The 17254-nt window shown below is 37.1% G+C and overlaps 1 protein-coding gene across 1 annotated transcript; it reads left to right on the forward strand.

Annotated features, from left to right (window-relative positions):
• Positions 1–5531: 5531 nt before the first annotated feature.
• Positions 5532–17254, forward strand: LOC115225092 (zinc finger protein 271-like; the record flags this gene model as incomplete). The annotated part of the gene is made up of 3 exons (XM_036513853.1): positions 5532–5738; positions 15384–15553; positions 15920–17254. Coding segments are annotated over 3 exons (1428 nt in total), but the record flags the coding sequence as incomplete, so codon positions are not given.

The raw sequence follows: 17254 nt of genomic DNA on the forward strand, positions 1-17254 counted from the left end.
TAATAATAAAAAAAAAAGTTACAAGCATTACAAAATATGTAATTTTAACCAATCGAATGCCTTTATTGCCAGATATGCCGGACTTCGTGACTTTTTGTCCCCATGGGAACAGCACACACGCGAAACCTTTACATGGTCTCTCGACCCGCTAGAAATAACAGCCAAATCTTCCTTTACCTCAGTGGCTCTCATACATATTTTTGCCTATGGACCCTCCTTCGATTTCCATTTTAGGATCTCTTCGGTTTGAACGGCAGTTTTTTCTAGCGGTGTCATATGAAATTGTTACCCATAATTATGACCCTAGTATCGATCTATTGCATTTCAATCTGTTTAAGGTTGAGGTTAGGGCTGGGGGGAAGGGTATATTTTTTTCTTCACAAATGTAAATAAACTCAATGTGTTTCTTAAACGAGGGACATATTCATACGGCACAGAATGTTTTCACCTCAATAGACGCCATTGATTGGTTGAAATTGCAGAACTTGAAGAAAAAATACAAACAAATATCTTACAAACTATAGAATTTGCACAATAAAGCCAAGAGAAAAAGATGTTTTATAAACACATTCTACCAGTATACGAAGTTTAAAAGTGTTTAGTTACGTGGAAATTATTTTTAAAAACTACCGTTCAAACCGAAAAGGTCCAAATTTTCTTAAAATCATAGCCTTCCGTCATAAAAAATATCGCCCGTTTTCGGCGTAACAAAAACCGTAACCCTAAACATCGGGGGTACGTATTCTTTACTTTCGCCCCTTCCGGTAATACAGTCCTTGTCTTTCTAGAAAACAGAATTACTAGGAGTTGGTTCCCAGTCCCTTCTAGTCGTTTCATACGCCATGCAGGGAATACGGGGACTGCATTCTACCGATCCCCCACCACAGTCGCAGGTGAGGCGTGCTAGTTACCTATTTCTTTATTACCCACAAGGGGCTAAACACAGAGGGGACAAACAAGGACAGACATAGGTATTAAGTCGATTACATCGACCCCAGTGCGTAACTGGTACTTAATTTATCGACCCCGAAAGGATGAAAGGCAAAGGGACCCTTACGGGTGCTACCACTCCGGGCCAGAGTAGGACATAGGAACAATAGTAGCTTGAGGTGGTTCCACATTCCTCAAACCCTGAAACCAGGGCCGGAGGGTCCCACTGCCGGAAGTAGTCTAGTGCGATCCTTCGGTATAGGTACCGTAAGTGGCTTTCTTTACATTTCTGAAGGTAACAGAAACCCTTTCCTCCCACCCCAAACGCTAACCCTAACACAAACCCTAATCCTAACCGTAACGCTAACCCCCCATATATATGAAAAAAACCCACTTTCTTGAAATGTATCCGGTACCTATACCGAAGTTACGTCGTTTAGAGTCATACCTAGGTATAATATATCTGAAAACAGCATAGGGTGGTCACAACTGGAACGACGTTAAAATAAATATATCAAGACAGGATTTACCAAGGGCTAAACACGTAATTGCTTCTCTAACTACTACTCTTTCACTCTCCTCCCTCTCTCTCGTTCTATATTGCTTTCTTCCTCCTCCCTATTTCATAATACCCTCATTCGATTGCCCATTCTTTAGTCTTTCACATCCACATCTCTATATCACTGAGTAAGTATCTCTCTAACTGTCACTCTTTAATAGTGTTACCCTGTCTCTCAGTCTATCTTTCTTCTGTTTTCCCTCCTCTTTCCTTTCACTCTACTCCTTCGTAGTTCCTCCTCCTTCTAATACTTTCTTGTCCTACTACTACTCTTAGACTTTCGCATCCACCTCTCTCAGTCACTATGTAAATATCCCTCAAACCATTACTCTCTGATTACATCTCCGTCTCTTAGTTTGTCTTTTACCTAAGTAATTCTCTCCTCCCCTTCATGCTACTACTTCCTAGCTCCTCCTCCTCCTCCTCCTTGTTATATTCTATCACTTTTTCCTTCCCCTACTACTCTTATACATTATTACTTTTTCGTCCCACTACTACTCTTACAAACTTTCACCTCCACCTCTCTCATCCCTCGTTTAAGAAACAGATTGGGTTTATTTACGTTTCTCAAGAAAAAAAGGTGCCCTTCCCCCACCCCTAACCCTAAAACAGATAGAAATGCAATAGATCGATACTAGGGTCATAATTATGGGTGACAATTTCATATGACACCGCTAGAAAAAACTGCCGGTCAAACCGAAAAGATCCTTAGGGTGATGTATAGAGATGGAAAATGACCGGAAAGGAGAGAAAGTGACATCAGGAAGGGACAAGGAGGACCATTAAAGGATGTTCCGTGAGGAAGCAACAGGTTAAAGATGGTATCCTCTTTACGGGGTCAACAACGCAGTTAACTTATGTGCTGGAAAAGGAGTAGACTTCATTAAAATAATCTGGTGTAATTTTGGAAAAACTCGAAGGTAATTTATTGACAGAATGGGACAAAGAAAATCACTGGAGCGGAACCAACAAGTCAGCAGAGCCATCTATTGGAGAATTAGAGAAATGCAATCATACCAAGGGAAGTAACCTCTACAACACAGTTCCCTTCGTTTATTAATTAGTGCATTTAATTAGCGATCGCTGGACTCGCATTTTATATCCGAACACGGTAAGTTTACAAAGATTCACTTTAACGCTGTAATGGTGATAATAATACTACGAATAGCAATATAAATAATAGAATTATGTAAACCTCTCGCTGTCACTGTAATAATTTCGAAGCGGGAACCTGTCAGCATTAGGAAATTATAATTGCTCGTCTTAATTAATGACTTCCAAATTGAAATGTTGATTTGATGCTTATAAAATACTATGACCGACTGATACATGTGATAGAGCTGAAATTAATTGGTAAAGTGAGAATAAAACAGCGTAATTAATTAGTAAAATGTGAGGAGTCCGATTGAAGAATTCCACATTAATATATGTTATCCTGTTGTTTATGAGGCATTGATAAAACGGTAAGTTGATAAAGATTTACTCTAATGTTATATTAATAATAGTAATGATGATGATGATTTCAAAAGTGGCCCAGGGTCAGCAATCTTTAATACGAGCGATAAGTCGATTGCATGGGTCCCGGTTTTTTTCCCGAAAGAGATGAAAGACAAAGTCGATCTCATCCGTATTTGAACTCAGGACTTTCCGCCGAGGTTGGCTTTGTATTTCATTCCATTCCGTGTGAAGAAAATAATAATGATGATGATGATAATAGTAATCATTTGATAATTAAAACAATAACCTTTTGTTCTTTTGACTTGAAAATTGGCGGGAGGGCATAAGTGAATTACATGGACCCTAGTACTTGATTGCTTCTTATTTTTTCTATCTGGAAATGATGAAAGGGGACCTTGATGTGATTTGAACTTTGAGAGTAATGATGCGATCTTTTCACTTTGACCGGCAGATTTTAAAAATAATTTCTATGTAACTAAAACATTTTAAACTTCGTATACTGGTAGAATGTGCTTAAAAAACATCTTTTTCTCTTAGCTTTCTTGAGAAAATTCTGTAGTTTGTAACATGTTTGTTTAATTTCTTGCATTTCAGCAATTTCAACCAATTAATGACGTCTATTGAGGTGAAAACGATTTCTGGCGGCGTTATATGAAAATGTCCCTGTTACATATTATATATTCGTTTAAGAAACAGATTGGGTTTATTTACATTTCTGAAGAAAACAAGATACCCTTTCCCCAACCCTAAAACAGATTGATATGCAATAGATCAATACTAGGATCATAATTATGGGTGGACACTAAATAGGGAACGGTTTTGTTATCCAGCTCTGTTTACGAGTGACCCCTCAGTTTATGGCCACAGGGTATCTTTTTTCTCATAAAAAACAGGGACATTATAATAAGACGCCGCCAGTAAATCTTACGGCAGAAATCGTTTTCACCTCATTAGATGTCTTTGATTGGTTGAAATTGCCGAAATGCAAGAAATTAAACAACAGAATTTTCTCAAGAAAGCCAAGAGAAAAAGATGTTTTATAAACACATTCTACCAGTATACGAAGTTTAAAATTTTTCAGTTGCTTAGAAAATATTTTTAAAATCTGCCGGTCAAAGTGAAAAGATCCTAATGATGTGTAGGGCACTGACCATGGGCTCATCGTAGACAGCATGAAGACAGGGACCTTCACTGCTGGATAGCTAGCGAGCTGGTCCAGAAAAGGGGATTCCGGTTGGGCAACATGAAGTCTTAAATCAACCATTTTTCTGAAAGGTAAAAGTGAAGTGTGTAGTAAACTTGTGTGGGTATACCAATGTTTCAACGCCTCAATGAACTCTGACCCCTGAAAACATTGACATTAAATGACTGACAGTGTTCATGTTGTAATATTTACAATGTTGAATTACTATGTCACTTAACTATCCTCTTTATCTTACTGTTTCTTTTTATATTTCAGAATATCACATCATGTTGACATGAAAGAAATTACTTCGTTCAGATGTGCCTTAGATATTTTTATCAACTAAAGGAAGACGATATATTTATAAGGAGCATTCATCTATACATCAACGTTTCTATATAAATATAATCTATGACAAACAACAGCAGAATATTTTTCTTGTCTGGAATGTAGAGGAGGTGATTGCTTTACAAGTTTGGATAACTTTACAAACGAGTTGACAGTTTTCACCTGTTGATTTAGGTATTAAGTAAGATCACATATGAAAGAAAGATTAACATTGAATTATTCTCTAAAAAAAGTAATGCAAATGGACACAAACATATTCATAGAAAAGAAAAAAACAATATTATTGTGATATATATGACAAATTATCCTGTCATAATGAATAATTTAACTGAACCTAAAAACCCTGATACAAGAGAGAAACCATATCAATGTGATGTTTGTGGAAAATCATTCTCTCAAAGAAATCACTTGACTATTCACAAACGTCTTCATACAGGAGAAAAGCCATATCATTGTAATATCTGTGGTAAAACATTCTCTCGAAGTAATGGCTTAACTAAACACCGGCGCGTTCACACAGGAGAGAAACCATATCATTGTGATATCTGTGGTAAATCATTCTCTGAAAATGGCAGTTTAACTAAACACAAACGCATTCACACAGGAGAGAAACCATATCATTGTGATATCTGTGGTAAGTCATTCTCTCATAGTGGCCACTTGTCTGATCATAAACGCATTCATACAGGGGAAAAACCATATCATTGTGATATCTGTGGTAAATCATTCTCTGAAAATGGTAGTTTCACTAAACACAAACATATTCATACAGGAAAGAAGCCATTTCATTGTAAGATCTGCGGCAAATCATTCATTGAAAGTGGTAACTTGAATAAGCACAAGCGTGTTCATACAGGAGAGAAAACATATCATTGTGATATTTGTGGTGAATCATTTTCTCTAAATAGCACTTTAACTCAACATAAACGTATTCATACAGGAGAAAAGCCATATCATTGTGATATCTGTGGTAAATCATTCTCTCGTAGTGGCCACTTGTCTAATCATAAACGCATTCATACAGGAGAGAAACCTCATCATTGTGATATCTGTGGTAAATCATTCTCTGAAAATGGTACTTTCACTAAACACAAACGCATTCATACAGGAAAGAAGCCATTTCATTGTAAGATCTGTGGCAAATCATTCATTGAAAGTGGTAACTTGAATAACCATAAGCGTGTTCATACAGGAGAGAAACCACATCATTGTGATATCTGTGGTAAAACATTCTCTCAAAGTAATGGCTTAACTAGACACTGGCGCGTTCACACTGGAGAGAAACCATATCATTGTGATATCTGTGATAAATCATTCTCTCGTAGTAGCCACTTGTCTGATCATAAACGCATTCATACAGGGGAAAAACCATATCATTGTGATATCTGTGGTAAATCATTCTCTGAAAATGGTACTTTAACTAAACACAAACGCATTCATACAGGAGAGAAGCCATATCATTGTGATATTTGTGGTAAATCATTTTCTTGTAATCGTGACTTGACTGTCCATAAACGTGTTCATACAGGGGAAAAGCCATATCATTGTGATATCTGTGGTAAATCATTCTCTTGCAGTAGTCAATTCTGTAGACATAAACGCATTCATAGTGGGGAAAAAACCATATCGTGACATCTGTGGTAAATCATTCTCTGAAAGTGGTGTCCTAACTGAACGCCAGTGCAGGATAGAAACCCTATCATTGTGATATTTGTGGTAAATCATTCTCTGAAAGTCGTGTCCTAACTAAACGCCAGTGCAGGATAGAAACCATATCATTGTGATATTTGTGGTAAATCATTCTCTGAAAGTGGTGTACTAACTAAACACCAGTGCAGGATAGAAACCATATCATTGTGATATCTGTGGTAAATCATTCTCTGAAAGTGGTGTCCTAACTAAACGCCAGTGCAGGATAGAAACCATATCATTGTGATATCTGTGGTAAATCATTCTCTGAAAGTGGTGTACTAACTAAACACCAGTGCAGGATAGAAACGATATCATTGTGATATCTGTGGTAAATCATTCTCTGAAAGTGGTGTACTAACTAAACACCAGTGCAGGATAGAAACCATATCATTGTGATATCTGTGGTAAATCATTCTCTGAAAGTGGTGTCCTAACTAAACACCAGTGCAAGATAGAAACCATATCATTGTGATATCTGTGGTAAATCATTCTCTGAAAGTGGTGTACTAACTAAACACCAGTGTGGGATTGAAACATATCATTGTGATATCTGTGGTAAATCATTCTCTGAAAGTCGTGTCCTAACTAAACACCAGTGCGGGATAGAAACCATATCATTGTGATATCTGTGGTAAATCATTCTCTGAAAGTGGTGTCCTAACTAAACACCAGTGCGGGATATAAACATATCATTGTGATATCTGTGGTAAATCATTCTCTGAAAGTGGTGTACTAACTAAACACCAGTGCAGGATAGAAACCATATCATTGTGATATCTGTGGTAAATCATTCTCTGAAAGTGGTGTCCTAACTAAACACCAGTGCAAGATAGAAACCATATCATTGTGATATCTGTGGTAAATCATTCTCTGAAAGTGGTGTACTAACTAAACACCAGTGTGGGATTGAAACATATCATTGTGATATCTGTGGTAAATCATTCTCTGAAAGTCGTGTCCTAACTAAACACCAGTGCGGGATTGAAACATATCATTGTGATATCTGTGGTAAATCATTCTCTGAAAGTGGTGTCCTAACTAAACACCAGTGCAGGATATAAACCATATCATTGTGATATGTGTGGTAAATCGTTCTCATACAATGGTGACTTGACTAATTATAAGCATATTCATACTGGGGAAAAACCATATCACTGTGATATCTATGGTCAATCATTCTCTCTAAAACGCCATTTATGTACACATGTGAGTCTTCACACAAAAGTGCAACCATTCAGTATTAATCTTTATTACAACAATTATGGCTATTTTTATCTCTTCAAATATGATGTTGTCGACTTCAATTTCAATAATGTCAGCATCAAATTCATGAATGTTATGTATATATATGGAAGTATATCAACAATGTCTTTGATTTCTGAAGATGATTGCTCTGGATTTTTGAGCAATTTGTTTTGAGAGAATAAAGAAATGGGAATAATGAATAAAAGGTTACACTGAAGTTGATTTTGTCTATGTGTTTTCATCATTGTCGCTGTTATCATCATCATCCTTTAGTGAAAATTTTTTTCTTTACTGGCATGGGTTGCACAGTGTGACATGAGCTGGCAACCCATGATGCTGCACTAGGTTCCAGTCTGATTTGTTTGGGTTTCTTTGGATGTATTCTCCTAATAGAGTTTATTCTGTGTGCGTATGGACACTCACACATATATGTGTACATACATATATCATCATCATCATCATCCTATGAAAAAATATATATATTGCCAATGATACCGAGGGGAAGGTGGTACGCCACGCTTTTTCCAAGCAAAAATAAGGAGTTTGCAGCATATTGTGAGGTTAGGGTACTTGAATCTATGCAAAAAATCTGAGTTTTTTTGTTTGTCTTTATGAAAATCTTGTGGGTGAAAATATCAAAATTTACCCGAAATTCTTCTGGACTCAAACTTCTCCGAAAAAAATTGTGACAACAAATTCGTATGTAATCGTATTCTATACCATCTAAAAAGTATTGTGATCGTAATCTATCTCATCAGAAATGTAGTCATGGAAAATTTTGAATTACTGTTAATCTACCAAATCATCATCATCAATTAACGTCCGCTTTCCATGCTAGCATGGGTTGGACGATTTGACTGAGGTCTGGCAAACCAGACTCCAATCTGATCTGGCAGAGTTTCTACAGCTGGATGCCCTTCCTAACACCAACCAGCTGTAGAAACTCTGCCAGATCAGATTGGAGTCTGGTTCGCCAGACCTGTCAAATATACATATATATATATGTACAAATGATAAGAAGACAAAGAAAATTGTTTAACACATCGTGACAGGGCAGTAAAAACAGTTCCTCTGGTACTGAAATTCGTGTGATGGGTGAAAAGTTATTTGACCAGCAACTTCGGACAATGGGAGAAACTATTAAATAGATAACTTGACACTTGCTCAGGAATTAAACAATGAAGATATTTATGTTTGTGGTGGCGAAGTTGTGTGATCTGCAGTAGAGTAGACTAAATCGCCTCCCACCAAGCAGACCAACTTCGTGGCCTTAGAGTGAATAGGCAAGGGAAGAGAGATGCAAAAACAAAAAAAAATGAGAATTATATATATATATAAAGCTGAAGTTGTCTGTGTATGGCAGGTTTGGTAGCCTTCAACTAACACCATCTCCTCTGAGACCCTGTCGCACAAGTTGACCAAACTTGAGAGTATGATAGAAGAAGGCTTACTCTCCCTTCCGTAGAAGAAAAAATTAAAATCGGACCATGTTAACACCAAAACTTATTTACATCACAAAGGTGCTTTTTCTCTATGAAAATCCCTATTTATTACGATTTTTTGACTGCTGTGTCGTCATTATTCAGTGTATTTCAACCAGAAAAATGTTCACTTAAAGAGGATAACAAGCTACATAATGCAAATTTTTTACTTTTCAAAAATTCCAATTTTAAAGGGTCATAAAGAAAACAAGCCCGAGCAATGCTGGGCTATACTGCTAGTATATATATAAAGAGCTATGTGTAATGACTGTATGACCCAAGGTATTTGTAATCAGTCTCCCCTCTACAGGCCACCAATGTCATCCAAGTGAAGGCCAAAAGCCAATGCAGCTTGGCACCAGTGATGTTGCAGCTCATTTCTAGAGGTGAGTGAACTGGACCACCATGAAATAAAGTGTCTTGCTCAAGAACACAACACACAGCCTGGTCCAGGAATTGAACTCACTACTTAATGATTGTGAACCCAGCATTCTAACCACTGAGCTATGTGCATCTCTCTCTCTCTCTTTCTCTGTGTGTATACATACATACATATATATGAATGTATATACAGGAGGCAGCTTCTATATATGGCTGAAATGAGAAGACCCAGAATAGCTTTTCCTATTTTTAATTCCAATATTTATAGCTTGTACTTAACATTAAGGTTTTTAATAAAAATTACTTAATGAGTATAAGACTTTATTTAGATGTATATTAAATAAATAAATAAATTAATTAATAATTTAGGCGCAGGAGTGGCTGTGTGGTAAGAAACTTGTTAACTAACCACATGGTTCCGGGTTCAGTCTGGTATATGTGTGTGTTTGTGTTTGTTCCCCTAACATTGTTTGACAACTGATGCTGGTGTGTTTTTGTCCCCATTATTTAATGATGTGTAACTGTTCTTAGAATCATGTCTATTTAAAACAAAACTGAAGGGTCTCAGTTGGGGATTGATAAATATAAAAAAAGTCAATAAGGTGCAGGAGTGGCTGTGTGGTAAGTAGCTTGCTTACCAACCACACAGTTCCGGATTCAGTCCCACAGCGTGGCACCTTCGACAAGTGTCTTCTGCTATAGCTTCAGGCCGACCAAAGCCTTGTGAGTGGATTTGGTAGACAGAAACTGAAAGAAGCCTGTCGTATATATATATATGTGTGTGTTTGTCTCCCCAACATTGCTTGACAACCGATGCTGAAGTGTTTACGTCCACGTTACTTAGCGGTTTGGCAAAAGAGACCGATAGGATAAGTACTAGACTTACAAAGAATAAGTCCTGGGGTCGATTTGCTTGGCTAAAAGGCGGTGCTCCAGCATGGCCGCAGTCAAACGACTGAAGCAAGTAAAAGAGAAAGAGAAAGGGTTACATTCTCTCTATAGATTAGTATAAAGGAGCTAATTTTGAATTCCCATATACAAAGTAAACAATCGGGTGGGGTTGGTTGTATTTAACAGGAAAAAACTAACCAAATAAGGGAGTATGGAATTTTAAATATTCGGGACTAAAATTAATATCAAACTATCCATAATCAATACAGCTCAGATATTAGTATGAAAGAAATCATCATCATCGTTTACTGTCCGTTTTCCATGCTAGCATGTGTTGGATGGTTCGACTGGGCTATGGGAAGCCAGGAGGCTGCACCAGGCTCCAGTCTGATCTGGCAGTGTTTCTACAGCTGGATGCCCTTCCTAACGCCAACGACTCCGTGAGTGAAGTGGGTGTTTTTTAGTGCTACCGGCACAGGGGCTGCATGAGGCTGGCAAACAGCCCCGATTTGTTGATGCTTTTATGTGTCACCGACATGGACGGTGCTGGCATCTTCCATGTTCGGGTGGAAGGAGGCTGGAATAGAGTAGCCATTGACATCATGAACTATTGGGAAAATGTATACCCCTCAATGGTCGACTGTGATCCAGAGCAGATGGCTATATGGAGAGAGATCAGGATGGAAAGTGCTGCCAAAATTGCCAGAAGACAATGGAGGTAGTCTTCTGGTACAACATACCGTCCAGGTTAGGGCAAACCGAAGAGTCTGCCTCGAAAAGAGCCATATTCTAGTGAAAAGGGAGACATCTCAGCATGGTGTCTGTACAGTTCGAAGACGAGGTGTGGGTGAAGACCCTGAATGCTTGTGTAGGGCACTGGCCATAAATTTATAACAGACGGACTATAGACAGGAACCTCACAGCTGGCTACTTAGTGAGTTGCTCTGCAGAGAAGGGACTTCCGATCTTTTCCGTTTGACCGGCAGTTTTTTCTAGCAGTGTCATATGAAATTGTCACCCATAATTATGACCCTACTATGGATCTATTGCATTTCAATCTCTTTTAGGGTTAGGGGTGGGGGGAAGGGTATCTTTTTCTTCCAAAATGTAAATAAACCCAATCTGTTTCTTAAACGAGGAACATATTCATACGGCACAGAATGTTTTCACCTTAGTAGACGTCATTGATTGGTTGAAATTGAAGAAAAAAACAACAAATATCTTACAAACTATAGAATTTTCTCAAGAAAGCCAAGAGAAAAAGATGTTTTATAAACACATTCTACCAGTATACGAAGTTTAAAAGTGTTTAGTTACGTGGAAATTAATTTAGAAAACTGCCGGTCAAACCGAAAAGATCCTAGAATATACAAATATACTTTGTTAAATTAATCTGGTGAGAATTTTAAAAAAACTTGACGATGGAGTTATTGACAGAAAGGGACAAAGTTAAAAAAACACCGGAACGAATCCAACGAGTCAGTACCGCTCTCTATTGGAGAATTGAGGAAATACAATCATATCAAGGGACACAACTTGTACAAGACATCAACCTCGAGGCCAAAGTAGCTAATTGGGGAAGTTAATTAGGGAGGTTAATTACCGATCACTGAGTCGCTGTTTATTTGTGAATACGGTAAGTTGACAAAGATTTGCTTTAAGGCTGTAATAGTGTTGATAATACTACTAATAATAAGGTAAATAATAGAATTCTGTGAACCTCTCGATGTTACAGTAATTATTTTTCCAAGCGGGAACCTGACAATAATTAGGAAAATATATTTGTTCGTCTTAATTAATAATTTCCAAACTGAAATGTTGATTTGTTTATAAAATACTATGACCGACTGATACATGTGATATAAAGTAAATTAGTTGGTAAAAATGAATGTAATGTGGCATAATTATTTAGGAAAATGAGAAGAAACCGATTGAAGAATTCCACATTAATTAATTCTGTCCCGTTGTTAATGAGGCATTGATAAAACGGTAAGTTGATGAAGATTTGCTTTAAGGTTATATTAATAATCGTAATGGTGGTTTAAAATTTCGGCCCAGGGCGAGCGGGAGTCGATGACACGGGCCCCAGAATTTCCTGAAAGGGATGAACGGCAAAGTGAACCTCGGCTGTATTTAAACCCAAGACTTACTGTCGAGATCGACTCTGGGATCTTTTCGGTTTGAACGGCAGTTTTTAAAAACATTTTCCACGTAACTAAACACTTTTAAACTTCGTATACTTGTAGAATGTGTTTATAAAACATCTTTTTCTCTTGGCTTTCTTGAGAAAATTCTATAGTTTGTAAGATATTTGTTGTTTTTTTTTCTTCAATTTCTGCAATTTCAACCAATCAATGACGGTTATTGAGGTGAAAACATTCTGCCGTATGAATATGTCCCTCGTTTATAAACATTGGGTTTATTTACATTTCTGAAGAAAAAGATACCCTTCCCCTCACCCCTAACCCTAAAAGAGATTGAAATGCAATAGATCGATACTTGGGTCATAATTATAGGTGACAATTTCATATGACACCGCTAGAAAAAAACTGCCGTTCAAACCGAAAATATCCCCCAAGACTTACTGTGGAGATCGACTCTGTGTTTCATTTTTTTCAGTGTGCGTAAAAAATAATAATAATCTTTGGTACTTTAGGCACAAGTCCTGAAATTTGGTAGAAGGGCGTAAGTCGGTTCCATGGACCCCAGTACTGTTCTTATTTTATCGATCTCGAAAGGCAAAGTCGACCTCGGAGGACTTTGAAGTGTTAGAGTAAAGACGGACGAAATGCTGTTAAGCATTTTGTGCAGTATGCTAATGATTCTGCCAGTAAATAATGGAATTCTGTGAACCCTTCGAAGTTACTGCAATCTGTGAAAATGCATAGAAAGATTGAAAAAATATGCTCACTTGTCTTAGATATAAAAAAAGGGATTTTCCTGAAAGGTATGAGGAAGGTAGGCGTAGGGCCGAACTAAGCCTTGTGAGTGGATTTCATAGACAGAAACTGAAAGAAGCCCTTTGTATACTTATGTTTGTGTGTCTGTGTTTGTCTCCCCAACATCGCTTGACAACCGATGCTGGTGTGTTTACGTGCCCGTAACATAGCGGTTCAGAAAAAGCAACCAATAGAATAAGTACTAGGCTTCCAAACAATAAGTCTTTGGTCGATTTGCTTGACTGTAAGGCGGTGCTCCAGCATGGCCACCCTCAAATGTCTGTAACAAGTAAAAGAGTAAAAGTTGTGTAGGTATGCCAGTCTTTCAACGCTTCAATGAACTCCGACCCTTGCGAACATTGACATTAAACGGATGACAGTATTGATGTTGTAAAATTTGCAATGTTGAATTATTATGTCACTTAACTATTCTCTTTATCTCACTGTTTCTTTTCCTCTTTCAGAATATCAGATCATGTTGACGTAAAAGAAATCTTGTCGTTCAGATGTGACTTTTGATATTTTTATGGACTTTCGTCAACTAAAGGAAGACAATATATTTATAAGGAGCATTCATCAATACATCAACCTTTTTATATTGATATAATCTATGACAAACAACAGCAAAATATTTTTCTTGTCTTTACTGTCTGGAATGTAGAGGAGGTGATTGCTTTACAAGTTTGGATAACTTTACGAAGGACCTGACAGTTTTCACCTGCTAATTCAGATATTAAGTAAGATCACAGCTGAAAAACATAGCATTAAATTATTCCCTGACAATACTAACTGAACTGAACACAAACATATTCATAGAAAAGAGAAAAAAACAATATCTTTGTGATATATATGACAAACTATTCTCTCAGAATGAATAATTTAATAAAATCTAAAAATCCTGATACCAGAGAGAAACCATATTTCTGTGATGTCTGTGGAAAATCATTCTCTCGAAGAACTCACTTGACCATTCACAGATGTATTCATAATGGTGAAAAGCCATATCAGTGTGATATCTGCGGTAATTCATTCTCTTGTAATAGTCAATTGACTAGTCATAAACGTATTCATACTGGAGAGAAGCCATATCAGTGTGATATTTGTGGTAAATCATTTTCTGAAAATTGCAATTTAACTGTTCATAAGCGTACACATACAGGAGAGAGGCCATATCATTGTGATATCTGTGGCAAATCATTCACTGCAAACAGTCATTTTACTAAACACAAGCGCGTTCATACAGGAGAGAAACCCTATCGTTGTGATATTTGTGGAAAATTATTTTCTCGGAGAAGTCACGTGTCTGTTCACAAACGTACACATACAGGAGAGAAGCCATATCAGTGCAATACCTGTGGTAAATCATTCTCTTGTAATAGTCAGTTGACTACTCATAGACGTATTCATACTGGTGAAAAACCGTATCCCTGCGATTTATGTGATAAATCATTTTCTCAAATTAATGCTTTAACTAGACACAAACGTGTTCATAATGGTGAAAAGCCATATCATTGTGATATCTGTGGCAAATCATTCTCTGCAAACGGTAACTTGTCGATTCACAAACGCATTCATACTGGGGAAAAACCATATCAGTGTGATATCTGTGGTAAATCATTTTCTGAAAATAGCACTTTCACTAAACACAAGCGTGTTCATACAGGAGAGAAACCATATCGTTGTGATATCTGTGGCAAGTCTTTTTCTCTCAATAGCGCTTTCACTAGTCACAAATATATACATATGGGAGAGATGCCATATCATTGTAATACCTGTGGGAAATCTTTTTCTAAAAATAGCACTTTAACTAGTCACAGACGTATTCACACAGGTGAGAAACCATATCAGTGTGATATCTGTGGTAAATCATTTTCCGAAAGTGGCAGTGTAACTAGTCACAAGCGTATTCATACAGGAGAGAAGGCATATTATTGTAATATCTGTGGTATATCATTCTCTGCAAACAGTGACTTGACTAAACACAAGCACATTCATACAGGATAGATCACTATGGCTTAACTAAACACAAGCGCGTTCACACAGGAGAGAAACCCTATCGTGTTATCTGTGGTAAATCCTTCTCTTGTAATAGTCTATTGACTAATCATAAACGTATTCAGACTGGAGAGAAGCCATATCACTGTGATATTTCTGGTAAATCATTTTCTAAAAATTACACTTTAACTAGTCACAAACGCATTCATACGGGTGAAAAACCATATCATTGCAATATCTGTGGTAAATCATTTTCTGAAAATAGCCACATGTCTAAACATAAACGTATTCATACAGGAGAGAAGCCATATCATTGTAATAGCTGTGGTAAATCATTTTCTGAAAACACCACTTTAACTATTCACAAATATACTCATACAAGCGAGAAGCTATATCATTGTGACATCTGTGCTAAAACATTCTCTTGTAGTAGCCACTTGACTAAACACAAGCGTGTTCATACAGGAAAGGAATTATATCCTTGAGATATCTGTGGTTAATCATTCTCTTATAATACTCACTTGACTAATCATAAACATATACATACTGAGGGGAAAAAACCACATCACTGTGATATCTGTGATGAATAATTCTTTCAAAATGGCCACTTCAGTACACGTGAGTATTCACGCACAACTGTAATTGTACCAGTATTGAAATTTATTACAACACGACAATAATAACTTCTATTTTCCTCTGCTAAAAGGCGTTTTTTTTTATCACTTCAAATTTGATGTTATCAACTTCGAACTCATGAATATGAACCTGAATATGGAAATATATCAACACAACAAAGCCTTTGAGGTGTCTTAACAAGACACCAGCGTATTCATACAGGGGAGAAGCCATATCAGTGTGATATCTGTGGTAAATCATTCACTGCAAACAGTGACTTGACTAGACACAAGCGTGTTCATACAGGAGAGAAACCCTATCATTGTGATATCTGTGACAAATCATTTTCTGAAAGAGGTGTCTTAACAAGACACCAGCATATTCATACAGGGGAGAAGCCATATCAGTGTGATATCTGTGGTAAATCATTCACTGCAAACAGTGACTTGACTAGACACAAGCGTGTTCATACAGGAGAGAAACCCTATCATTGTGATATCTGTGACAAATCATTTTCTGAAAGAGGTGTCTTAACAAGACATCATCGTATTCATACAGGGGAGAAGCCATATCAGTGTGATATCTGTGGTAAATCATTCACTGCAAACAGTGACTTGACTAGACACAAGCGTGTTCATACAGGAGAGAAACCCTATCATTGTGATATCTGTGACAAATCATTTTCTGAAAGAGGTGTCTTAACAAGACATCATCGTATTCATACAGGGGAGAAGCCATATCAGTGTGATATCTGTGGTAAATCATTCACTGCAAACAGTGACTTGACTAGACACAAGCGTGTTCATACAGGAGAGAAACCCTATCATTGTGATATCTGTGACAAATCATTTTCTGAAAGAGGTGTCTTAACAAGACATCATCGTATTCATACAGGGGAGAAGCCATATCAGTGTGATATCTGTGGTAAATCATTCACTGCAAACAGTGACTTGACTAGACACAAGCGTGTTCATACAGGAGAGAAACCCTATCATTGTGATATCTGTGACAAATCATTTTCTGAAAGAGGTGTCTTAACAAGACACCAGCATATTCATACAGGGGAGAAGCCATATCAGTGTGATATCTGTGGTAAATCATTCACTGCAAACAGTGACTTGACTAGACACAAGCGTGTTCATACAGGAGAGAAACCCTATCATTGTGATATCTGTGACAAATCATTTTCTGAAAGAGGTGTCTTAACAAGACACCAGCGTATTCATACAGGGGAGAAGCCATATCTGTGGTAAATCATTCTCAAAAGAATCCCACTTCAGTAGACATATGAGTATACACACACATGTGTGACTATATAGGTATTAAAATTTTTTACAACATGCCTAAAATTACTTCTAGTTTTTCTACAAAGAGACAGGGATTTTTTTTATCTCTTCAAATTTCATGTTATCAACTTCAATTTCATCAATGTCAACATCAAATTCAGCAAAGACTTTGATTTCTGAAGATGGTCATGCTGGAGTTTTGAGGAATTTGTTATTAGAGAATAAAGAAACGGGAATAATGAATAAAAACT

This window comes from Octopus sinensis, linkage group LG27, assembly GCF_006345805.1.
Source record: "Octopus sinensis linkage group LG27, ASM634580v1, whole genome shotgun sequence".
Taxonomy (NCBI): Eukaryota; Metazoa; Mollusca; class Cephalopoda; order Octopoda; family Octopodidae; genus Octopus; species Octopus sinensis.